At 41.2% G+C, this 27,475-nt stretch overlaps 1 protein-coding gene and 1 non-coding gene across 2 annotated transcripts in view; both read left to right on the top strand.

The window, feature by feature from the left end:
• Positions 1-27,475, top strand: part of PDSS2 (decaprenyl diphosphate synthase subunit 2) — a 306,636-nt gene that overhangs the window by 211,586 nt on the left and 67,575 nt on the right. Inside the window, exon 4 of the mRNA XM_056125092.1 lies at positions 16,216-16,290. Within this exon, the coding sequence (XP_055981067.1) occupies positions 16,216-16,290 (75 nt within the window). The remainder of the gene's footprint in view (positions 1-16,215; positions 16,291-27,475) is intronic.
• On the top strand, positions 6,466-6,569 carry LOC130033758 (U6 spliceosomal RNA). Its single transcript, XR_008793979.1, has one exon. It is a non-coding gene; the product is annotated as a U6 spliceosomal RNA (small nuclear RNA).

The raw sequence follows: 27,475 nt of genomic DNA, 5'->3' as shown, positions 1-27,475 counted from the left end.
GACAAATGCCTGACCCTGGGGTCATTTCTGAAAGTGTAAACTCTGAAAACTATGGCTCTGGTGTGGAAGTTTTCAAAACAAGCTTTTTGGAAAGCACAGTACATCGTTATTCGTGGGGCTCAGTTTCAGAGGTGGATTTTAGCGGGTCAACACTGGGCAACACCATTGCTGGAGTACCTTCTATCCAGACCTGAGTTCCTAAAGGACTTTTCCCTGCTTAGAATATCTGATGGACTATTTTATTCCCAAGTAGCTTCAACTGTGCTCTTGCAGCTCACTCACATTTCCATAGCCTGCTGAGTTGTGTAGCTCTATTTTACACTCTTCAGAGATGACATATAAAGCTACCGAAGAGAAATGAAAAGAACTCTGAAATAGAATTTTGTACCTAGATTTTATCCTGGCTTTAAAAAAAAATAGCCATTTAACATTGAACAGCTCATTTTCCCTCTCCAAATTCAGGTTCTGATCTTTTACTCTCGACTAATGCTTCAGTTACCCACCCTCCCACCCCTCATTTCATAGATGAAATTAGAAATGTGACCATATATAACATCACATAGATTAAAATTACCACCACCATTTTAAAAATAATAACAACTTATTGTGTTTACTTACATATTGGCTGGAGTGATAGCACAGCGGGTAGGGTGTTTGCCTTGCACGCTGCTGACCCAGCCGACCCGGGTTCGATTCCTCCGGCCCCTCAGAGAGCCTGGCAAGCTACCGAGAGTATCTCGCCTGCACGGCAGAGCCTGGCAAGCTACCCTTGACGTATTCGATATGCCCAAGACAGTAACAACAACTCTCGCAATGGAGACGTTACTAGGCCTGCTCGAGCAAATCAGTGAACAACGGGAGGACAGTGCTACAGTGTTACAGTGCTACTTACATATAGGGCCCACACCAGGAATGTTTAAACTTGGTGCTACTTGTGGTCCAGTAAACCATACTTTAGCAATGCTGGGGAGATGGGGTCATGGCAGTGCTGGGCACTGAACCCATAGTCTCATGTGCTCAACCTCTTGAACTATGTCCTTGACCCAACAACTTACCTTTTTGAGTGCTTTGTAGTAGATCGGCACTGTGGTAAGCATTTTATGTGTATTAACCTATTTGATCTCTACTTAGGAAAGGTTAAGTCACTAGCTTTGCTAATAAACAGAGCTGCTCGCTAAATTCAGATAGTCTTGCTCCAGAATCTTTATGTCTAATTCAGGTAGAAAATTAATGAACCAATAGAGAACCTATTTTTATTTTTTCCCAATTTTCCCCTTACTCTTTATATACACACTGTGGTTGATAAAGTTGTTCATGATGACCTGTTACAGGCATTCAGTATTCCAACACCGATCCCACCACCATTACAGTTTCCCTCCACCATTCTCTCCAATTCTCCCAACCACCCCATAAGCCTGTCCCCATATAAGAGACATGTAGTACAGCAGGTAAGGCTCCTGGTGTTGCGTGCAGCTGACTCAGGTTTGATCCCTGGCACCACATTTGAGCACTATAAGTAGTAAACCCAAGTACAGAGCCAGGAGGCAGCCCTGAGCACAGGTAAGTGTGCACCCGCCACCAAAAAAAAAAAAAAAAAAGGAATAACTATTTAATACAAACATCAAAGGGATTTTATGAAATGTTTTCTAGAAATAACTAACAGAAAAATAAATTTATTTTCTTTTTCTCTTCTCTGAAGTGAAGGTAGCCTAGGTCTGGAAGAACAGTGCAGTGGCTTAGAGCCACTGCCTTGCAAGACTGAAATTCCCCTCATTTCACATTGCACCAGTCTCGGCTTTGCTGCCTGCAGTCCCCAGCACCACAAGCAGTTTCTGACCACACTCCTAAAATGGTTGTGATGTCCCCACCACACACACCTGCACCATCTGCATTGCAATTAAAAAGACACATGAGGATGATATGAGCACCACAACCATAACCTCAGTTGGGATTAGGGGCCCCAGCTGTATGCGTACAAGCACCACCACTAAAGGAGTCCAAGTCTTGGGGAGCACTGTATTCGAACATGCAGGCGCCCCAAGGAACAACCCCCAGCAAGCTCTGCAGCTAAACTGTGTGAGCACTGCAGCCAGGGCTACACAAAACTCCCAGTGTTCGCAAGAACAATCAACGACAGTGAAGGGAAGGGGGTGGGGTGGGGGGATAAAATATAAAGGTAGCATCTTCTCCTTCCCCATATCCTGGCTAATTAATTCCAATGTCCTCTAACTCTAGAGGAGTAGTAGAAAGGGGACTAAACCTTCCAGTATATAACGGGATCCTGAAAACTCAGTGAATGTGAAAGAAAACAAAGGAATCAAGAACTGTTCGGGGGGTGGGGGTTGCGGGAAGGACACTGGGAACATTGGTGGTGGAGAATGGGCACTGGTGGAGGGATGGGTACTTGAACATTGATTGAAATGTAGTCACAAAAATTTGTAAGTCTGTAACTGTCTCTCATGATGATTCATTAAAATGAAAAAAAAAGAGAGGAGAAGAACTGTTCATAATTTCAGAGGTGGAACTGGGTGGTTTTTAGCTGTTTTACTCATGTGGACCACCTGTCTGTGCATGGGCCATTGGAAATCACTCTGTAAGAGGAGCCAGAGAGGTAGTAAAGGGCCGTGGCACTCACCTGGCCCACAGCCGACCCTGGTTCACTCCCCAGCACCCCCAGCACCCTGAGCACTGCCAGAATGATCCCTGGGCCATATGGCTTGCATGCCTTTGGAGGCATGAGACCTGAGCTCAAACCCTTGCACTGTAAAAAGGAAAACAAGAAAACGGCTGCAGAGAAATCAGACTCTATTTTTGATTTAGGGTTTTGGGTGGTTTGGTTTTGTTTTGTATTTTGTGTTATTTTTGTCTTTTTGGTTTGTTCTTGGTTTTGGTTTTTTGTTTGTTTGCTTGTTTTGTTTTGTTTTATGGTGTTCTGGGCAACGACAGACCAGCAGTACTTGGCCAACAGTCCTGAAACTTCAGTGTTTCAGAATTGCCCAGCGATTTTGTGTTGCTTGGGCCCAGAGGTGACAGGGACATCAGGGTTGTCTCAAAGATGGGAGTGTTTTCAGGGCTATACTTCATGGTGTGTGGGAAGGGGAAGGGGGATTGTGTGCCAGGGATGGATTGTATGCAGAGATGTGTCCCTGACCCTGAGCTATCTCCTAGCCCTAGAATTTCTGTTAATGTCAGAAGTCTGAAGATTTGCTACATATTCAGCAACCTAATGCTACACCCCAAACTAGAGAACTCACTTTTTTGTTTGTTTTTTTTTTTTTTAGGGGCCATACTGGTGTTCAGGGCTTAACTCCTGGTTCTGTGCTCAGGGATCGCTCCTGGAGGGCTAGAGGGATCATGTGCAGTGCTGGGGATAGATCCCAGGTCAGTCATGTGCCAGGGAAATGTCCTACCTGCTATACTATTACTCCATCCGAAGAAAACTCACTTTTTAGGCAGATATATTATAAGAAGCCTGAATGGCTTCATTTCTTAAATACTCTTTAAAAGGTGAGATAATATATAAGTATAAATTATGAAAATAGCAATGGAATAAAATGATAAAGTTTCAATTTAATTTGAAATAATTATGATTTACATATTAGAGAGTATTAGTAGTTCAGCAAAATTGGGTATGTGCAGGGATCCTCATTCACTGCTAATGGGAATGCTGACTTGTCCAGCATTTTTTTTTAATGTGGACACTCCTCAAAAGAATTAAGCTTCCATATGATCCAGCAATTCCACCTCTTGGCATCTACAGCTAGGACCCAAAAAATATTAAGAGGGGTCTGGAGCAATAGCACAGCGGGTAGGGCATTTGCCTTGCACGCGGCCAACCCGGGTTCGATTCCCAGCATCGCATATGGTCCCCCGAGCACTGCCAGGATTAATTCCTGAGAGTGTGAGCCAGAACTAACCCCTGTGCATTGCCATGTGTGACCCAAAAAGCAAAATATATATATATATATATATATATATTAAGAAAAGGCATCTGCACTCTATGTGTTCATTGCTGCCTTAGTCACAATAGGTAAAACTGGGAAATAACCCATGTGCCCAAGTACAAATGACCGGATAACTATGGCATAGGGACCAGAGAGACAGTACAGCAGGTAAGGTGCTTGCCTTGAAAGCAGCTAACCTAGGTTCAATCCCCAACATCTCATATGGGCCGCTGACCACAGCCAAAAGTGATTTCTGAGTGCAGAGCCAGGAGTAACACCTGAGCATCCTTGTGGTCTAAAAAACAAAAAGAAAAAGAAAAAAGAAATACCAGTTTTATGGTATAGACACAAAACGAAATACCACTCAGCTATAAGAAAAGATGAAATCGTACAATTTGTTGCTACATGAATGGACCTGGAAAGTATCACACTGGGTATTGTTAGAAGGAGGGTAACAGACAGAATAATCTCTCTCATATGTGGGATGTAAAGAAAGAAGGAAAATAATAAGTGCTCAAAGGCAATAGAAGATGAGAGCTGGTCTGCAGTAGGAAGCTTACCACAGCAGGAAATAGAGGTGGAGTCAGAAATAAGATGCAGGGGACACTGGGACTATGGTGGAGGATCTGATGCTGGCATGATTTATGGGGGAGGAGGGAACCTACCTTTAACAGTATTGTAAGCCATGCTGCCTTTTCCTAGGTGGATGTATGCATTATGCTAAGCATTGGGAATACCAGTTTTAAAGCCAACTGTATTCCTTTAAAGATTCCAAATTTCCAGCCCAAAGGTATCTATCATGTGATTCCAGAGTGGAGTGCAGCCAGTCTCAAGTTTTTATGACCCGATTTTCAAAGATAGAGAATTAAAGGATTCAAATGATTACCTAGTTTCGTAAAATGTAGCACCAGTAAAACCAGTTATTTTTAGAATTTTATTGAATCAGATTTTGAAGAGCTGTGAAGGTATTTGGAAGAAATACAATTACAGTTTCAGGACAGGATGCATGGATTTTAATGCATGTGAGTCATGCTTTTATTTCTGTGCCTGCCTTTGAAATGCAAACCTTGGGATGTCTAAATTGCAAACATCTGCTTTTTAGTGAGGCTCATTTTGAAGAAAAACTTATTGATCTGTGTTACCCAAAAGATACAGTATCCCTATAATTCATAAGATACATGAGTGAATCCCTGGGAGGGAGGGGCTGGGGTGGGGGTGGGGGGGATTTAACTATTGGGTTAAATATCCTCTTAGCAGTTTTTTCCAACCTTTTTCCAACCGTGGCTCCCTTCTGTACTTGATCCCTTCCTTTGTCTGCTCTGCCCTCCAGATTGGTCCTTAGTCACGCACTATGCCCGCCCCCACATTTATACAGTAGTCACCTATGGTCCCCCTGGCTATCCTGAGGACCCACAAGCAAGGCAATATGCCCCAGTTGGGACACACTGATCTGAATAAGGTTGTTTTCATGAAACTAGTGGGAGCAAAGCTGAGTCAACATCAGTGAAAGAAACTGAAATGCACCCTAAGAGCATATACCCCAGGGAGACCCAACATGGCTTCTGTTTCACTTTGCCTCCTGCTTTTGTTTTCATTCAGCTAATTACCGGTTCAGATATAAAGTGGCAACTTAACACCTGTAAAAATACAATTCAGAATAACAAATCTACACTGCTTGTCAAAAATTGGAGGATTTTGCAATTACCATGACTGGCCAAAGTACATAATCAGCATGATAAAGACAGTGTTTCACACCAGATCATATTCTATATATTGGTGGTGGTGAAATTAGTTTACCAAATCACTTATAATATTTTTTGGTGAAATACAATAGGAAATAAAGGGATAATGAAACGCTTGTGAAACTTTATATACATATATGTGTGTATGTGTGTATGTGTCCCTGTGTGTGTGTGTGTGTACATACACAGAGAGAGAGAGAGAGAGAGAGAGAGAGAGAGAGAGAGAGAGAGAGAGAGAAACTGTTGTGATAGAAAATACAGTTCTTAGTTTAGTTACACTTTAAACTTTTTGAAAGCTGATACTATTAGTGTTCTATCCAACAACATTCTTTCAGCTTGAATGACATAATAAACTGTTATTCTGGTGTTCTGAAATTGCACATTATGAATTTGGGTTTCTCAAAGGTGGAATTAATTTTTAAATAAAATCACAGGTGAAAAACGGTACTTCACATCACTGAGAGGATCCCTTTGGGACTGAAACGATAGTACAGAGGGCAAGGAGTTGTCCTTGCATGAGGCCAATCCGCCTTCAATCTCTGGCACCATATGGTCCCCTGAGCCTCACCATGAGTGATACCTGAGCTCAGAACCAAAAGTAAGACCTGAGCACCACCAGGTGTTGCCAAAAAAAAAAAAATTAAAAAGCCCTTCGATGAAGAAGCATTGAAAGTGAAACGGAGATCATCACAACATCAGAAAAACTAGACAGATCACTAAAGTTATGTACATAATTCTCTCAGAAAATTTTCTCAGAACAAGGTGCCTCTAAGAATATCTTGATGGTGCTCACTTCAGATATAATAAAATTGGAGTGAGGCAAAGATTAGCATAGTCTCTGCACAAAGATGACATGCAAATTTGTGAAGCATTTTATATATTTTTTAAAAAAAGAATATCCTCATGAAAAACTTCCTGAATTACTCTGACTTCCTTTGCAGAGGTCACCGTATTGGAGAAGGTGGGGGGAAAACTGTGCCCCAAAACATCAAGTACCTAGAAATCAAAGTGAAAGAAACACATTGAAAACTCTATGGTACTATTAGAAGAGGACACAAAGAAATGGAAAAATATTCCATATTCATATCTTAGGAGAATTAACATTGTTAAAATCACCATACTACCCAAAGCATTATACATATTCAATAAAAGCATATCAGAGTTCCAATAGCATTCTTTAAGAACATTGAACAAATATTACCAAAGTTTGTATGAAACCATCAAACTCCCCCCAGGAGCCAAAGCAATTCTGAGGAAAAAAGATGAGACACATTGCATCCCCTGACCTTAAACTATATGAACTATATGTCAAGTGAGAGTAATCGAAACATTGTAGCAGTGGAGTAAAATGGACTCTTGGGACAGTAAAATTGAAATGAGAGCTCAGAATATGAACAGTTAATTTATGACAAAGATGTATGAACAGTTAGTTAATTTATGACAAAGAAGCTAGAATCATTAAGTGGAACAAGGGAAGTCTCTTTAAAAACTGGCACTGGGAATTTGGTTAGCCAAACCAAAAAAAAAAAAAAAATGAAATTGAATCACTACCTCACACCATACACAAAATTAATTCTAAATGGATCAAAGACCTTAATTTTAGAACCAAACACATAAAATACATCAAGGAAAATGTTGATAGAATTCTCCACGATAATGACTTCAATGAGTCAATTCCATTGGCAGTGACAGGGAAACCAAAAATAAATGGGACTACATTAAACTAAAAAGTTTCTGCACTATGAAAGAAATGACAGCTAAAATAGAAAGATGTCCTGCTGAATGGAAGAGAATATTGTAAACATCTAACAAAAAGCTAATGTACGAAATATATAAAGCATTCACCAAACCTGAAAAAAAAATTTTTTTAAGAGAGAGGCAGTAAACAGATACTTCCTCAAAGAAGACATACAGATGTACAAAGTGTTCATCCTCACTAATATCAGGGAAGCGCAAGTCAAAACAGCAATGCGATATCACTTCACACCTATACCAAAAATTCTAAAAGAAAATAGTGCGGGGGTGGGGGGGGCGGTGCAGACTGGGTCAGCTACTAATTGAGTATTAGTTTGGAAACTTCTCCAAAAGTTAAAAATAGAACTTCCAGGGCTGGAGCGATAGCACAGTGGGTAGGGCGTTTGCCTTGCACGCGGCCTGACCCGGGTTCGATTCCCAGCAACCCATATGGTCCCCCGAGCATGGCCAGGAGTAATTCCTGAGTGCATGAACCAGGAGTAACCCCTGTGCATCACTGTGTGTGACCCAAAAAGCAAAAAAAAAAAAAGAACTTCCATATTGCCCAGTGATTTCACTCCTTGCCATCTACCTAAAAAATACAAAAGCATTAGTTTTAAAAGATAGAGACACATATCTGTTCATTAGAGCACTATTGACAATAAACAAAATCTGGAAACAGCAGGGAGATGGCTCTGAGGGCTAGAGAACATGTGGAAAATCCAGTTTGCACCCCTAGGAACCACCAGCATGCACAAAACAAAAATTTGAAACAACCCAAATATCCAGTACTAGATGATTGTATAAAGAAATTGTGGTGTCTGTGTGTATACATATATATATATTAGAATAAAGCCCAGCTATAAGAAAAGATAAAATCTTGCTTTTAGCTACAACTTGAATGAAACTGTTACTATGAAAGTGGATTTTCCTGTGCTAGTGGGTTCTTGAGAATTGTACGAATGATTTGCACACAAAACTCAGAAGGTGAGAAATTAGAGTTTATTGTATAGTTGAAGTAGATGGGTCCAGGTCCCTCCACGGTGCCCAGGCCTCTCCTTTAACTCATGTACAATATCCTTCGCCCTGTTCCTATACAACTTTTAAATCCTGTCCCTTGCTGTCTGCCCACCTCCAATGTATGATGGCCTAGCCTTGTCCCTACACCATTCCCTGTCCAATGTACACTTTCCTAGTCTGAAATCTTGTCATTGGGCCTCTCTTGGAGGTTCCCTGTTGTCCTGTCCTGTCTTTCTCTATCTGTCTGAGCATAAGACCCTTGCCTGATTCTGCCATCTTTCTGGGCCTGTGAGCATTACATCATCTGCCATCCTGCCTGTGCCGCTCCTACCTGATCCTCAGTCTACCTGGTCATAGGTGAGATTGCAAAGGGAGAGACAGAGAGTGGGCAAAAGAGAAAGGGGTGTATCTGGCAGTGGGGGACGGTGGGGGGGGGGGCTCTTCCTTTCATCTGCTGCTGTCCCCCACCCCCAGTCATCCCATTACCTTTTTGATTGGAGACCTTAACAGGCAAGATTTAAACCGACCTACTAAACTAACTAGTTCACCTGACTCTTTCTTTCGTCCATTCCCACTGTAACAAAACTAGAGGGATTCATGTTAAACAAAAGTCAGAAAAGGACAAATGCCCGATGATCTCACTCATTTGTGGTCTATAGAGATACAAGACAAGGGGATGGACAATGATGAACAAAAATAAATCCTGAACCCTTGACAACAGCGCTGAGTTTTCCAAGGTTTGAGGTGGAGAGTGGAGAATGCTGTAGGAACAGATGGGGCCAAAATATTACCGTTAAAAAAAGTAAACCTTTTTTGTTTTAATGGCATCAATTTGGGGGGTTACTTATTATTGTGAAAGAAACTCTTTGGTTAAATTAATTGTGTTTCCAGGGCTGAAGCGATAGCACAGCGGGTAGGGCGTTTGCCTTGCACGCTGCCGACCTGGGTTCGATTCCCAGCATTCCATATGGTCCCCTGAGCACCGCCAGGAGTAACTCCTGAGTGCAGAACCAGGAGTAACCCCTGAGCATCGCCGGGCGTGACCCAAAAATCAAAAAAAAAAAAAGAATTAATTGTGTTTCCTCATGATTGCTATGGATAAAAATACATAGAGTTAAACATTAAGGTGTATCTGATCACAGCACTTACTGTTGATAAAGAAAGCATAGACCTCTTTCTGCACAAGCCAAGGTCCAAAGAAGCAGTCTGATTGACCAAATCTGCAGCTGATATCTGCACTAACCTAGTAAGTGACCAAAGTCATATCAGTGGTCTTTGTCTTTATAAGGTCTTTACTAGTTTCGTTAGTATGGGGCCAGGCATCTAGCAATCAGATATATATCAGCAGATATTTGTAGACTGAATGCACTAACCCATGTGATAATAAATTTCAACACTTCATATTCAAGCTGTTTTCCTGAATGCAGAGCTCATTTTGCTGTGATTTTTTTTTTTTACTTTTCCTTGAGTTCGTGGAATTTTCCTGAACCCCCTCTTGACAAATGTTACCAGTAGTTAGAATTGATAAACCAATGTATCAGCTGTTCTAAATTAAAAATTAAGATTATCAATTTGCTTAGTTTTTGCTGCACCTGTCCTACTGGTAGTGCCATTTCTCTCTCTGCTCTTCCCTGTTAGCCAGAAAGAACTTCCAGCTCACAAGAACAGATTGCCATCCCTCCCACAAATAAGCCCGGCCTTACACATTTGGCAGCGTTGAAAGGCTCCATTCAAACCGCTGAGTTAGAAGCTTCCTCCAGAACTCTTGTGAGTTAGTGGTGTGTCAGTAGCAACAGAATTTTCATCATTGTCTTCATTAAACCTGGTCTTTGTCTGATAGGTAGAAGTGGAGAGACTCATTCTTTCACAGACCTCGTCAATGGCTTTATTAAAGCCATCCATGTCTATTAATCTGCAAACTGATTAGGCTCATCTGGGTTATTGGTGCCCAGGTGGTGGGTGAACTGATTGGCCCTTTATTTGGCCACTGCTGCTGCTCCGTGTGTTCTTCAGAAGTCGCTTCTCCACCAAGGCTGCCAGCCTGGAAGCTCCAACAGTGCCCTGGAGAGTGAATTCTCCAGGAAGGAGAGAGACAGTTTGCCTAAACCCACTTTGTCAATGATTGAGTGCTTTATAAATGTCAGATGTTATTATTGGTCTCATGGGCACAGGCTGCTCCTTACCCATTCCTGCTCTACCTTACCTTGGTCGTTAATGTAAATCTTTCCATTTTAAATGAATCTCTCAGATATACTTTATGCTTCATTTGTATGAAGAGCTTAACTGCTCCCATTACTGTTAGCAGGCTACTGAGCATCCATTATAAAAGCATTTTTTTCTCCTAAGATGTTTTCATTGACAGTATGGTTTTGTGACTTTAAACACACACACACACACACACACACACACACACACACACACACACACACACAGATAAACACGCCTTCCCAATACCCCTTTAAATGCCAGGACTCTTTAGAAAGGATATATTTACATTCAGTCTGTCTTTTGTTCCTCCCAGATGTATATGAGAATTAATTTTTTCCCCAGGGTATGTTACCTTTGCAACTGCCTCATATGTTGCTGTTTGGTTCCTGGGGGGGTTGGGGGGGAGGGGAGTAGTGCAGTAACTTCTCCACTTCTCCTGTGTGATTAATGCCATCAGCGCTGCATACTCGTGACGTTTTCCTTTGCTGGCAGCTGCTGAGTAGTAAAGATTGAGGGGCTGTGTTCATTTGCCTTCTACATCTAGTCAATACATAATCTCTCTGATACAGAATTCAGAGACAAAATGGTAAGGATGTTTAATGGACTCAAAGAAACAGTGGATCGGACATCCAGGGAGGATATGAGAGCAGAAATTAAAAAAACTACAAGCAGAATTGTCATTAATAAATCCAGTGATGGATCCCACATGGTCTTGTCATTCTACTCTGTAGTAAAAACTATCATTAAAGTAAACTTTCCAGTTCAAGTGTTTGAAGGGAGATTATAATAGTCTCCATAGTTTATATATACCGAGCATATCCAGTTTGTAGCAATCAGTATTTTAGTTGAATTAAAAAACTGTGGCCTTATTTCATTTAACTCAGCTTATGGCTTGATCTTTGACCAACTTGAATGTACACTTAATACGTTTTCTAAAAAGTTTGTCATATTTTAGTTTCATTTAGGAAAGGTGCTGTTTTACTCACACTGAAGTTATTTGGTTTTCACTAGTTTCATATCTACAACTCTGTTGAGTTGACTCCATCTGTTAAATACTACCTGACAGAACTCCTGAATCACATTTATTAAGAAAGGCACAACTGCATGCACAGAGTACTAACCATCACTTACTGTACTTGTTTTTTGCTAATCCAAGGAGAGCTGGATTAGCAAAAAAACTAATACATCCTATAAATCAGCTTATGAATATAATGTGGCTTGAATCTTCTTTGAGACTAAAAGCAGGGCTTTACTTCTCACACATACTTTTTTTTTTTTTTGCTTTTGGATCACACCCAGCAATGCACAGGGGTTACTCCTGGCTCATGCACTCAGGAATTACTCCTGGTGGTGCTCGGGGGACCATGTGGGTTGCTGGGAATCGAACCCAGGTTGGCCACATGCAAGGCAAATGCCCTACCTGCTTTCCTATATCGCTCCAGCCCCTTACTTCTCACACAAACCTTTATCCCACCCTCTGGACATAGGTTTAGTTTAGTGTTTTAACTGATAACGAAGCAATGCAAAAGAAAATAAAAGAGAAAATGGAATGAGGTTGTAAATTTACCAAATATAAATGTAAAGATATCCCAAAAATTCAAAAAAATGTTAACCAAAAATAATCCAGGATCTTATACTTAGATATTTTCATTATCAGTATTTTGTTACTGCATGTTTACTCAGTAGAGATAGAGGCACTGCTGTCAACTACTATCATAACTTATTTGATACAACGTTGTACTTAAACTGGGTGTCATTCTGAATCTTATATACTTAATTATTAATGAGCATTAGAACCTTCTAGTTCCAGAATTCTGTCATGTAACCCCGAATTCTCCAAACTTTTATTATATTTTTTATTTAATTTATTTTATTTTTTCTTTTTTTGGTCACAACCGGTGTTGCACAGGGGTTACTCCTGGCTCGTGAACTCAGAAATTACTCCTGGAGGTGCTGAGTAACCATATGGGATGCAGGGACTTGAACCCGGGTCGACTGTATGCAAGGCAAACACCCTACCTACTGTGGTATCACTCCAGCCTCTATATTTTTTATTTTTATAAAGTTTTTCATAATATTTGATTACATTTAATATTCTAACACCACTCCCACCATCATTGCACCTTCCTACCACCATATTTCGGATGTTTCCATCCCAAACCCCAAACCCTGCCCCAAAGCAGAACCAGAATAATTTATTTTGTATTGCTTGTTATGAATAATCCACTAAAAATGATCCAAAAAAAGTTTTCTTAGAGGAAAGTGGGTGAGCCGTTAAGCCCTTCTGTAAGAGATTAGTAACACCAACCAGCATTTTCTTTACCAGTATGATGGGCCAGAGACCCTGAGTGAGACCTTCAACACCACGCATAGCACGAAACACTATCTCCTGCACTGCTCTTGTGATCCCCAGGACCAGAGCAAGTGTATTACACACACACACACACACACACACACACACACCAACTCTCAGCAGTGACAGGGAAAAAGGGAATCTAGGCATTCTGTCTCCTAGTACTCTGCTCTGACCCATTTTTGTCCTCCAATCTGTCCCCTGACCAGGCTGGTGCACACGGAGGTACTCTCCTTCATTCCTAGCACTCAGGATATTTGTCAAAACTGCTCTGGGGCTTAGGTTTTTACCTTCAGTTGGTCAGACAATCAGGTTTTGTAATTCTCTTCCAACTGCCATTATATCCTTTCTACCTTTTGGGAGGTTGTGTGAACAAGTAATTCTTCAAGAACCTAAAAGGGAGAAAGTGTCGTGAAATGAATAGTCTCTTGCATTTAAATGCAACAGGCAGGTAAGCAGGCAGTAGTCGCATACATTGCCATATATTGCCTATAGAATAACATGTAATGAAAAAAGGCCTGATCACCAAATGGTCTTGTTAAAGTCTATGTGGCCGAGAAGGCCTGTGGTTTTTCTAGCAGTATCACAATAGGATGATACTTTGGTCAAATTTTTATCTAGACATTTCAGACCCTGGAGTTTTTCCCTTCCCTGCTATTGCCACTGTTGTTTTTTGTAATGATCTGGGTTCATACACTGGATTGTGGTGCTCACACATACTTGGCTGTAATTCCTAGAGATTGTACTTTTGTCAGTGCACCAAGGATCCCAAAAGGCTCTGTCACCTGGATCGGTATCATTATGAAATCATTATAGATCAAGGTGCCAAGGATGGAACCTCTGTGCCTGCAAGGCAGTCGTGAAGCCCTGCACTAACCCTAGAGATTCATGTGTGCAGTGAGTGACTTGGTCTTGCTTAGGACACTTGTAACACTCTACTCCTGCTTTTCATCATTGGCCTTCCTCTACTTTGGGCTGTTTGTATTGGTTTTTGTGAGAGCGGGGTGTATCCCCAAGCAGTGTTCAGGAAACCTGGGGGTTACTCCCAGTTCTGCTTGGACTGACCGCGTGAGCCTGAAGGTTGGGGGCTAGGTCCAGAGGTGCTAGGGGTCTCCAGGGCTGCCCCTAGGTAGTGCTCAGAGGACTGTGTGGTGCTTGGAAATTGAATGCAGCACTCTGCATGCAAGGCTGGAGCTCCAGCCCTTCAAGCTGGCTCCCTACCTTCTATTTCTTAGCTCAAGAAAATCTAAAACTTTTTCCTTAATGATCATCATTGACCATGGAGGTGTAAGGAGGCCCATTTGGAACTACAGATTATTTTTAAATTATGAATTGCCTGTATGTATTCATCTCAGTGAGAAAAAGAAGTCAGAAAAATGTTTTTGTTGCTCATGCCGGGGTCTGGAATTTCAGGGAAGTAAAGGTTCCTCTGCTTTTCCAGAGCCAGATCCATTGTTAAAAGTTCATGCCATCGTTTTTGACATTTAGTGTCAGATTTTCTTTTTGTAAATCCCTCTTCACTTTACTAGGTCTGGACTCAGAGCTCAACTATTTCAAAACCATAACATTTCTTAGTGAGTGATTGATCTGTATTATGTGTCCAGCCATCACGGGATCTTGGGATGTTGCTTGTATAAACTGTAATACAATCTGATGCTGTGCATTTAGTTACAGTCTTTCATAGACCTGTTGGCGATACTCTATCCTCCTGGATTTGGGAATAGAGCTTATCTGATACCTTCAGGGGGAAAAAAATCCATTCATTTTTCTCTCTTCCCCATTTAAATAACTCAACACATCTGGTAATACTGTAGGATCATTGTCCTTCCAGTTACTCTGCAGCTCATATTGCTACAATATTTCTTAAGTATTTGGTTACCTAAAGGGCAATGTGATTTAAAAAAAAAAAAAAGACTTTGTATAGGTTTTACAAATTAACCCATCTGCAGAGCTAGAAAATAAAATGCCCTTAATCAACAAAATTTCCATTATCGGCCATCCTGTGTGTGTTGTGGAGTCAGTATGAATGTAAATAGAAATTTGGAGATAAATGCTCATGTGTTAAAATTTTAAAGCATGTCTTTTAGTAAATTAATGTAATTTGCCTGTAAGAAAACGTTTATTAAATCCAGGGTATCTGAGATTGAAGTATCTTGTTGTTAGGGTCTATTCCCTTGGCTTAATAATGTCTTCAGTTACAAGAATGATAAAAGCTGAAACAAAATCCCTTAATTCAATCAGAACTGAGCTAAATTTTAGGAAGCAAAGAGTAGGAATCAGATATAAGACTGCATATATAGGAAGCTAAATACACATGATATTGACTTCTTAAGCAAATGGGTTTGCCTTGAGGAATTAATGTTTGAAATGGCTGCATTAAATGTTATAAGAAATACCACTGTTTTATCCTCTTGAACTAAGATGATTTATACAAAAAAATGCTAAATTGTGCAGTAGCTTTGGAGACACTGTTTACCGTTTTCTACATATTTTACATGCTGGAGCAAGTTCAAAACTTTTGGTTTTACTTGATTTTTTAAATAGCCTTGAAAATAATACAATAATAAATAAATACAATAATTTAAGCCTTAAAAATAATACAGATTTTTTTAGTGCAATTTCAATCTTGTTGTTTTGTAAAAATTTCCAGTGTTTATGGTACATTTGACCCAGAGGTCCTCCACCAAATATATTCACTGTGTATTTTAAGCACAAAAGAATGAGCCCATGTAAAAGCTTAACCATTCTTTTGCTTTTTTGCTTTTATTTCTGTATTAAGCATAGAAATTAGCATTCTAATGACTCCCAGAATGGGAATATTGAAAAAAGTATCCACCTGATAGAAATAAATGTACAGAAAATAAATTGGATTAAGATTTCATTTGTTATCAGAAAGTTAAACTGATGTTCAGAAGGGTCATTACTGGGTTTTTGTTGTATGAGTTAAATTCTGTGCTCATAAGATTTCCTTTTGCTGAAATTATGGCCAAAAATAATTGGATCACGGTTCTAATATCCAGGTGGACAATGGCCATTTGCTGGGATCTTTGCAGATATTACCCTGATAGGGTTCCCCCTCCCACCCACCCCCTCCCTAATCAGGCATGAATGGTGCTGTATTATTGATTCTTTTGAAGCTGTTCTGGGGTGATTTTTTTTTTTTAAGAAAAGACAAATTCTCTATTTTATTTTTTTTCTTTTGTTTTGGTTTTAGGTCGTGGAGCTTATAGCAAGTGCTCTTATGGACTTGGTACAAGGAGTATACCATGAAAATTCTACTTCAGCCAAGGTAAGACTCTGGCAGTCATTATAAAATATGAGGTTAAAAGCCCTCGTGGCGAAAACTAGAATTGGCGAGCAAAAAATGTCATTCTTGTTTTGTATTTAAATTGCGTGTGACATTTTTTTTTAGATTAGTGTTTTGGCTACAAATGCATGGCCATACGCTTAGTACATAGCCCATTTAGCCAATTAAAACAACCTCTTATCCTCTGGCTGGATTCACAGTCTGTTTGCTCCGCAGCAGCCTGGGCAAAGGCTGCCGGGCTGCCACCCCATATGTGGCTGCAAGAGCGACTTGTGCCGGTGTGGCTGGACCCAGCCGACTCCAGAGGAAGGAGCTCAGTTCCCGGGAGAATGGACACGATCCCAAGAAGACAGTTGTTGACAGCGTGAGGGAAGCATGTCCTTTATATCCAAGATCCAGAATGTGCTGCGTTATTAAACTCCGAGAAGAAGTAGGATGGTTGCACAGTTGGACTATTTTGATTTATGTTCTAGATCTAGAATTAAAGTTTTTGACTCATTTAGCAGGACAGCTCAAGAAGGGTAAGGTTTCATTTCTTTTTAAAAGGCAGTTACTTTCATTCAGTAGGATATTAAATGTAAGTGATTGCTTCGTTGATCACACTGTCATTTCCTGTGGTCCATACTATTATTAAGGGTTCCTGTCTTCTAGTGTCTCATTATTCTAATTTTTTTCACTTCTGTATTTGCAAGATTTCACTCAATGCTGAGTTGTGGGGGACGGAGATGGGGGTATGGTTAGGGGGACTGGGTGTTTGTATCCACATCTTTTCTTTTTCCTTTTATTTAAAAAAAAATATTGAACCACAGTGAGACACACAGTTATAAAGTTGTTCATGATTAGATTTTAGTCACAGAATAATCCAATACCCATTCCTTCAACCAGTGCACATTTTTTTCTTTTTTTTTTTAAACTTTTTTTTTAATTGAATCACTGTGAGATAGACCCTTTTACAAAGCTATTTATGATTAGGTTCTAGTCATACAATGTTCCAACACCCATCCCTCCACCAGTGTACATTTCCCAGTACCAGTGTCCCCAGTTTCCCTCCCATCACTCCCAGCCTCCCCGCCCCCCATATCTACATCTTGAACTCTGACATTACTGGGGGAAAAAAGGTGCAGTGATTATGCAGTGAGATATAGGACTGCATGGTGTGACCTCAAAACAAAAAAAACGATGACCACTAAGCACATACACTGATATTTTCTTGTGTCTCGTCCATTTAGTCTTTACAGAAGTCCTTCTAGCAAGTACTCCTATTATCCCCATTTTATACATACAAGACTGAGATTTAGAAAAAAAAATCAATTTGCTGGGCTGGAGTTATCGTAGAGTACTTGCCTTGCACGGGCCAACCCTGAGACCCCACATGGTCCTCCAAGTACCACCAGGAATGATGCCTAAACTCAGAGGCAGAGGTAACTCTGAGCACTGCCAGGTGTGGCCACCACTCCACACAAAAAAAGAAAACATGAGTTTACTCCCAGTCACACGATATGATATGTTTGTTGAAATTTTCAATCCAGTGCTCACTCTTTCTTCCTTTCCATTTGTTGCTATTCTGGTGACCAGAGTCACACCTCTAGTTGCGGAGCTCACGGTTGTAGGGCTCACACACAGCTGACTGACTGAGCTCACACCCTGCCATGGCGCCAGAGCTGCCAGGCTGAGCACATCTGGAACAACCCTCCTGGCGCCTGCAGCCAGCAGAGGGGACCAAACTCAGGCTCCAATGCTTGCAGAGCAGGTGCTTTCAGTCACCAGGCCAGGCCCCAAGCTCTTCCCCGGCAATGCACAGGGGTTATTCCTCTCTTTGCACTCAGGAATTACTGCTGGCAGCACTCGGGGGACCAAATGGGATGCTGGGGATCGAACCCGGGTTGGCCACATGGAAGGCAAACGCCCTACCAGCTATACTATTGCTCCAGCCCCTCATTCTCCTTTCTGTGCCTTCATGAAATCTGACTTGTTGGTCTCCCTTGGCCTTTCCTAAAATTCCACTACATAGGCTGAAAGTAGTAACCTATTGGGAAGGGGGAGGGCGTGGGGGGGGGGGGAGTGTGAATGAGGACACTCCCCTATCCCCTCACCCAGAAGTTAGCCACTCTGAGAAGTACCTGGGGCTTTCCCTGGCTCTGTGTTGGGGAATCACTCCTTTACAAGTGCCTTACCTCTTGTTCTGTTTCTTCAGCCCTGTAATGACCCCTTTGGCAATTGAAGCATTGCCTTTTTCGATATTTCCAAGATGTTCAACTTGGTTTCATAAAAAACACTAATATTTTGCTAAACATATGTTCAGTTCTCAGTGAAGATACTGCTTGTGTTAGAGTGCAGAGTCAACCACCCCTCAAGGACAGAGATCAGAGCCGATAATGCAAATCACATAGCAAGATTTATTGTTCCAGCTAGCTGGGGTCCAAGAATCCGCCCCCACACCACGGGTTTCAACAAGGACCCCGAGCACTAGGTTCAGCAAGTTCTTATACTTTCATTTTGGCAAGAAAGCATTACTCAACAAATTTCTATTACCTACAGAGTACACATATGTTTTGTTGTTGTTGTTTCGGCCCACGGCATCCAGCCCACCTCCCTGACAGTTACATTCCGGAGATCTAATCTTATTTCGAGGATGTAATCTTTGACAAAAGCATCTGATTTTTCTTTTCTTGTTCCTTGAAGAAGCCTAGGTCACTCAGAAGGTCACAAAGCCTGTCGTGGCAGTTCTCCAGCTAAGTGGGTCCTAACACTAGTTTGGGGGGTTCTTGATTTATCTAGCCACTCTTACCATTTGTCCACAAGAGTTAAGTCAGCCTGCATGAAGCACTTTCTCTTTGTCTGGCTCGCCTATCAGTGACAACAATAACTGCCTAACTAGCACTTCACATTTTGCTTATAATCACTTTCCCAGCAAGTTGCCTTGGGACAGGGTGACTTTTATCGGTCCATCCATTCTACAAAGGACAGGCCTAAAGTTCAGAGATGACACATGGCAGCAGCATGGTGTCCGGAAATGGTCTATGCGTGTTTGACAGTTACACTATCTCAACCCAGATTTTCTGGCTCCAGGTACTCTGTGATCTGCCTCTTTCTCTTTTTTATCTGGGAAAGATAAAATAAAAAGCCACAAAGTTTTTAGAAGACTGTTGATAAAACAGTCTTTAGAAGACTGTTGATAAAACAGTCTTTAGAAGACTGTTGATAAAACAGTCTTCTAAAAACTTTGTGGCTTTTTATTTTGTATGCACCAGTTGATGACTTGAGTAGCTAATTCTTATTCAAGTTTATTCATCTGGATTCTTTCCTCCTTCCCGCCCCCCCCCCCCCCACACACACCTCCCCAAACACTGTCTTTCAAAAGCAATTGAGCCTTTTCTTTTCCTTTCAAGTGGTAACATTTCTGAATATAGCCCCAACCTTGAAAGAGATGTTTGTTTGTTTGTTTGTTTGTTTTTGTAATGGAAACAAAAACGGCATCCTTGGACTAAAGAACTTCTTGATGAGCTATTTGTGCCCCCAGGACCAGTTTTGGTTATCCTCCTTTCCCTTCCCTTCCAGAAAGATTCTGGCTGTTTGCTTTTTTCTTCTCCCCACCAGCCCTGCCCTTTTTGCCATTGCAGTAGGCTGTTGGGAATCTGGTTTTCCTTACTTGGCTCTGGAGCCCCTTCTGAAGCACAGCAAGTGCCCCGCCCACAAGTGTTCCCCCCACCCCCTCAGGTTTTCACATCCTGGCAGACTGGGAAGCAGCCACAAGTGGGGGGTCATGTGGAAAGGAGTTGCACCACCTCCGTACCCTGGGGCCAGTTCAGCCACAAAAGAATTGCTTTGTGATTTAAAATAAGCTGCAAACCATTTCATCTCCCTCGGGAGCTGAGGATACAATAGCAGTCTGTTTCCTATAGGGCTACTTACTGCAGTGATGGAGAATCTGGGGACTGCAAAAATAGCTTTCTGTGGCATTGTATCTGTGTGACTTGGGCAGATGCATTGGAGCAAAGGGAGAGGAACTGAAATGAAATCTACCTCCTCCTCTTTCTCCAGGAGAAATTTGTAATTACCTAATCCACCTGCAAACTATGAAAATGTATGTGATTTATGTTAGTTAGCATATAGCAGATTGTAAGGTAAATTGTGGCTGTGTACCCATTCAGAGTAAATAAGGAAATTTATCCTTTATGCCCGCCATTGTAAGATGGCCTTTTAGTTTTGTACTTGCTGGTCTATAAAACCATTTCTTTTTTTCTAATAACAATTTTTTAAAAATTAGTCATTGTGCAGCTGAAGAGATACTACAGGAGATAAGCCTTGTATATCAATGTGTCAGCCGCAACCTTGATTCAAATCCCCAGCATCACATATGGTCTCCGAAGCACTACCAGGAATCATTTCTAAACACAAGCCAGAAATTAGCTCCTGAGCACTACTAGGTGTTGACCCACCCTGCCCCAGCCCACCCTGCAAAGCCCAAAGAACAAAACCAAAACTTTTAGTCATATACCATCTTTGGGCTGAAGCAATAGCACAGCTGGTAAGGTGTTTGCCTTGCACACGGCCAACTCGGGTTCGATTCTTCCGCCCCTCTCGGAGAGCCCAGCAAGCTACCGAGAGTATCTTGCCCACATGGCAAAGCCTGGCAAGCTCCCCGTGATGTATTCAATATTCCAAAAACAGTAACAACAAGTCTCACAATTTGTTATGAGATGTTACTGGTGCCCGCTCAAGCAAATCGATGAACAACGGAGGACAGTGCTACAGTGCTATACTATCTTTAGTGTTTATTACCTCTCTCTCTCCCCTGTCTTTTTTATGTTAGTTAATTAAACATTCAATAGAAAAAAATTTTCTTTATTTAATTTTAACCTAATTATCTACTCATTATAAACTTTTCTTAAGTTAGAAAGGTAAATACGTTCATTAAAAAAAATTGTTGGGAGTGCAACACTGTGAGGCATTCTACTAAATCATTAGAGCCAGAAGTAGTCTAAAGGACCCAGCACATCCTTTTTCTGATTTCTTCATTTCCTGCCAATTCCTGTTCCTTTCTTGGGCATCTGATGGAGGTCCTCGGCATCACTCATCCCCGTGGTGACTTTTTCACACTTCCCTCCTGTTGTACTTCTTGGGATATTGTTGTTGAGATGGGGAACAACACTTCCTTTCTGCAGAGAGTATCTGCTCTCATTGACCCAGTCTCAGGAGAGTGAAGAGGTTTTACAGAGAATCCAACTCACGAGAACTGGTTTTAAGTTACTGAAATTGTGAAGAGCCATTTTATATTTCTCCAGGGACATTCTAAACTTTCAGTAGAGTATTCGTTTTGAGGAATAGGGTTGTGATTTAATGAGGCAACATCACATCTATTTATTTGTTTGATCTTTATGCTTATCTTCCCTAAAATCTCGGGAGCTTTTAAGTAAAATTTAAAGTCATGATGATCCAGTCCATTAGGAAATTATAAATTGTCTCTCACCTGCAAAGCCTTATGCTACCAAGTAAAATATGGTCGGAAGATAAGCAAGGTGAGCTTTGCCCACTGAGAAGTACAACTTTTCAGTACAACACAGAAGTTTTGCCCACTGAGGGAAGTGTGAAAATGTCACCATGGGGATCTAAGAAAGGACATCAAGGAAATTGTGGCATTTGAGACAGACACTTAAGGTTGGGAAGAATGAGTGTTGTTGGAGAGGAATGGCATTCCACGCAGAAAACACAGCAGGATCGAAAGTAAAGGCATGTACTTAAGGTCAGGGTGTCCTCTTTATAAGAATAAAGGAACAATGAGAGGACTGGAAGGGTAGATTTTATTTTTTTTATTATTATTTTTTAACTTGGAGCCACACTCAGGTGCTCAGGGATTACTCCTGGCATTGTTCAGGGGACCATAATCAATGCTGGGGATCAAACCAGGATCGGCTACATGCAAGGCAAGCACTTTAACCCCTGTGTTGTCTCTTTGGCTCCTGGAAAAGTAAATTTTATCATAGGCATGAAGACTCAATGCCAGAGAATAAATGAGCTGCTAGAGAGATGGAAGACTTTTAAGCAAAGGATTAGATTAACCTTTGGGAAAGTTGTTCATCTGTGATCCTGAGGATGGTTAGGGGAAATTGGAGTTGAGAAAGAATAGTTGAAGGCTAGAGATATAGTACAGCAGGTAGTGCTCTTGCCTTGAACCCAGCTGACCTGAGTTTGATCCCTGGGACCTGATCTGGTTCCCCTAGCCCCACTAGGAGCGATCCCTGAACATAGAGCCGGGAGTAAGCCCTGAGCACAGCTGGGTAGGGCCCAATAGCAAGGAAGAAGGAAAAGCAATGAAATCAGGGGCTCTTCTACTTCAACATAGCTGACCACTGTTGATCTTTTATCTGTATGTTGTATAACCTCAGAGAGATCACCTTCTCACACCCAACCTAAAGTAGCCACCTATGTAATTCTCTTGATCTTCATCATACTTGTCACCTTCTGATGTTTTCCTTATATTTTATTTATTTATTTTATTAGTGAAACACCATGAGGTAGAGTTATAGACTTATAAATTTTTGTGCTTGGGTTTCAGTTATACAATGATCAAGTACCCATCCCTCCACCAGTGCCCATCCTCCACCACCACGGGTCCCAGCATCCCCCCCACCCCCTATCCCCCCAGTCCCACCCTGCCTCTGTGGCAGGGCATTCCCCCTTGTTCTCTCTCTCTTCTTTTGGGTACTGTGTTTTGCAAGAGAGGCATTGAGTAGCAATCATGTTTGGTCTATAGACTACTTTTAGCATGCTTCTCCCACCCTGGAAGGCTTATATTTAATTTTAGTCTCCTCCTAAAAGAAAAGTACCGTGGGCAGTGGGATTTTGGTTACCATTGTATTCCCAGTACCAGAATAGCACTGAATGCATTAATATAGGCAACAAAGTACTTGTTAAACTAATGATGTAGAAAGGCCCTCAAGGCTTGGAAGTTTGTCTTTTATTTTGGACAGTCTAATTGATGTACAATAAACTGCCAATATTTAAAGTGCGCTGTTTGATTGATATGTTTTGATATGTGTGTATACCAATGAAATTATCATCACAGTCAAAACAGTGAAAATAGCAGTCACTCCCAGTCTTATTCAGTGTACTCTTTGCTAGAAAAATGGTTGATTCCCCGAAGTCAGTGTTCTTTGACTGTGAACCAAATCCACTGAAGGCACAGCATCTCTCTGAACCAACTCTATTGGTCTTGCAAGTCTTGGGCTCAAGAGTAACCCCCTACCTTCAAATGCATGACTCACGCTCATGCTTCTTATTGTACTATGAATAATCAGTGAGTCCTTGTCTCTGACTGAGGAGTTGTCTGTCAGTTGTCACTAAACATAACAAGCTAATTTGTTCCTTTCTATGGAGCATAAAATCACATTTCAAACCCGCAATCTGGGACCCTCCAACATAATGTTAAGGGGCTAAGAATGGCAATGCTTCTGACAGTAAGAGAAAAACATTAATCATTTTACTATCAGCTATAAGATGAATTTATGAATTATAGGGCTCTTCTGTAACAGCTCTTAATGACTGATGTTCCTAATCAGCATTATTCCTAAATTTCCAAAGAAATTTCATCAGGGATTATTTCTAATTTCCAAAGAAATTATTCCTAATTTCCAAAGAAATTTCATCAGGGATTAATACTGGCTTTGGATCTTCTGCTTTCTTTCTGCATCTTATTGATTATATCTCGCTCTCTTTTTAGGGCTTTGTTTTTCTTTTTGTTTTTACTTTTTGGGTCATACCTGGCGTTGCTCAGCCAGGGTTATTCCTGGCTCTGCACTCAGGAATTACTCCTGGCGGTGCTTGGGAGACAATCTGGGATGCCGGGGATTGAACCCAGGTAGGCCACGTGTAAAGCAAATTCTCTATCCACTGTACCATCGCTCCAGCCCTCTTTTTTATTTTTTGAACCCCTCACTGAGGTCTCTTTTTGATCATTAATATGGTGAATGAGTTCGCAGATTTTCAAATGTTAAACTGTTGGGATCGGGAGTTCCCTAGCCCTGGGAGGCTTGGAGAGACCAGATAGACACAATTCCTGCAGGAGTAAAAACGGGGTTTATTTCGACCAGCATGCTGAGGCTCCACAGCATAGCCCAGAGTGGGCAGTGGCTGAGAGCCCTGAGCTTCTTCAAAGGGGATCTTATATAGGCCTTCACTGGCCGTTACAGCAAGGCCCGCACATTTCATAGCCAATAGATTTGTAACAACATATACTTTCTTAACCAATCCATTTAAAAGTACCTCACTCCTTAGCCTATAGATTCAAAGATCAGCATTTGTACATCGATTGTCAGCACAAGCAAGGTTATAGCGGGAATCATTAAGCCTTAGGTAATCTCCCTTAACCATCCACATTTTGAGTTACCCAAGTCTGCAGGGTGCTTTAGTGAGACAATACACTCCAGGAAAGGGCAATTTCCCCCAACCACCCGCATCCTGAGTTATCCTTTACCCCAATCTGCAGGGTGCTTTACTGAGACAATACATTTCAGGAACAGCGGGTAGGACTTTCGCCTTACAAGCAGCCAACATGGCTGATCCGAGTTCGATTCCTCCGCCCCTCTCAGAGAGCCCGGCAAGCTACCGAGAGTATTCGATATGCCAGACACAGTAACAACAAAGTCTCCAATGGAGACGTTACTGGGCCCGCTCGAGAAAATCGACGATCAACGGGAGGGCCTTTACCTTTTACCTTAAATACACCTGAATCCTGTCACACTTGGTTTAGAAAGAAGTTATGCCCTGTTCACTTTCCAAGTCCCCTCTCCCCCAGGTGCAAAGCAGCCAAGCAGTTTTACAGAAAGCAATGTTGCAAGTTAGCTGAAGTACACAAAAATTTGATGCCCTAATATGGATTCTTTTAAAACCAGCCTTGCATTCCTGGGATGTATTTCACATGGTGATGATATAGTCTTCTTTTTACATAGTGTTAGATTTGATATACTAAAATCTTATGCATGTTGGTGGTAATACTCACAGAGGTTATTGGGATGGTCTCCAGGAATGGTGGCGCTCTTCTGGCTACATCTTTAGTTATGGTGATTGTGTGTGTGAGGTAGCCACAGGCAACAGTATTACTCCATGTGCTCATCCCACACAGGCAGCACAGGGGATCAAACATGTAGCCTCACATTTTCAAGGCAGGAGCGCCACTGAGTCTTTTATTTTTACCTACATAATTCATCTTCATTGCTCTTCATTTCTTACTGTTGATTCAAAATACCCACATGGCATTATTTTTTCCTTCTTCCTTAGGGATTTTTTTAATCACTGCTCTTAGAGCAGGTCTGCTAGTGATTAATTCTTTCGGCTTCTGTGTGTCTGAAAAGTATTTTCATCTTGTCTTTAAAAGATTTATGCATTGGAAATAGAATTCAAGACTTGTTTTCTTCCAGTATCTCAAAGATGTTGCTTCATTGTCTTCTCATTTGCATGGCTTCCAACAAGGAAAATTGCTGGCATCTTTATCTTTCATCCCATCTGCATTTTTCTGATTTTAAGATACTCTCTTTGCCACTGGCTCTCTTTGCCACTGGATTATGATGTGCTTCGGCATCATTTTTTTCATGTTTCTTCTTGTGCTTGAGCTTCACTGAATGTTTTAGACTCAGATTTAGATCTGTGAGCTTATTATTTTTATCAATTTTTTAAATCTTTCAATATCTCTTCATTATTTCTTTTTTTTCATTATTTTTCACTGTTCATTATATTTGTCTTTCCTCTTGCAGAGGAACTCCAATTACTTGTATAACAGGCTTCTTAAAGCTATCTCAGAGCTCATGAGTGCTGTATTCATTTTTCCATGTATTTCTTTTTGCACTTTATATCAGAAAATTTCTATTGACATGATTCAAACTCACCAGTTTCTATCTTCATTATTTCTGATTAACAGCCTCAGTGTTTCTTCTTTCTTGATCACAGGGGCAAGTCCCCTGGGAGGAGGCCATTCTTTTAAGTTGAGTTTTATAAGAGACTTGAAAGGTGAATTTGGAGAAATTGTTGAGGTGTATTGGGATTAGGAGATTAATTTGTGTGTTGACTGGAATGTCACATTTGTTTGTGCATTAAACAGATCAACATCGGTTTTGTGTCAGACACTAGCAGTACAAGTACATAGTGGACAAGACATTTCTGCCCTCATAGAATTTTTTATCGTAGTGGAGAGGCCTCTAGAAGCAAACACATAAATAAACAAATAAAATTAACTGATAGTGATATTACACGGAAAAGGACTAGACAGTGAGCCATGATAGTGAAAGGTGGAAGGAGCTACTTTAGATCTTCCAATACTTTGGATTGGATGTCATGGAAGTCCTCTCTGAAGTAGTAACTTTTGAGTTAAATAAGCAAAAAAGCAATTGTGTAAATGAGTGGGGAAAAGAGGGAAAAAAGCATTATAAGAAAAGAGTGACAGCACAGCGGGTAGAGCATTTGCTTATATGCAGCTGGGTTCGATTCTCAGCATCCCATATGGTACCCCAAGCACCTCCAGGAGTGATTCCTGAGTGCAGAGCCAGGAGTAACCCCTGTGCATCACCAGCTGTGATGCAAAATGAAAGAAAAAGAAAAGGAAACAGCAGCCTAAGAGATAGCAGAGCAGTGGGGTACATGCCTTGCACTCGACCTACCCTGGTTTGATCCCCGGCACCACTATAATCCCCCAGACGCCACCAGTGGTCACTCTGGAATAGCTCCTGAGTACCGCATGGGATAGCCCAATTCCCCTCCTTCCCATGCCCCCCAAAAGTAAAGGAAACAACTCAGGCCAAAAACGTGAGGTAAAAGCCGGCTTATTGTTTCCAAGGAATTAGAAAGTCTTCCCAGGAGCAAGATAGTACAGTGGTTAATGTGCTTGCTAGGAGTGAGGAATAACTCCTCAGCATTGCCAGGTGTGAACAAAACAAAACAAACAAAGTCTTTCTAGCTGGAACATGGCAAATGGATAGAATAGTGATTGGAAATAAATTCAGATGTATCTTATAAATCATGGTCCAAACATGAAGATGCTTTGGATACAGAGACTCCTAAAACTAAGGAAAGGATTTAGGGTTCCCCAGTTGTTACTCTCTGCTGAATCAGTGTTATTCAGTACTATCATGTGAAGGAAGCAATAATAAGCAAGTCAAGAACGAGTGTGTGGAGAGCT

The sequence above is a fragment of the Sorex fumeus genome, unplaced genomic scaffold (genome assembly GCF_029834395.1).
Source record: "Sorex fumeus unplaced genomic scaffold, SorFum_2.1 ptg000054l, whole genome shotgun sequence".
NCBI classification, from domain to species: Eukaryota; Metazoa; Chordata; class Mammalia; order Eulipotyphla; family Soricidae; genus Sorex; species Sorex fumeus.
Note: the sequence above shows the minus strand (reverse complement) of the source record. Positions and strands in the feature narration are given on the sequence as shown.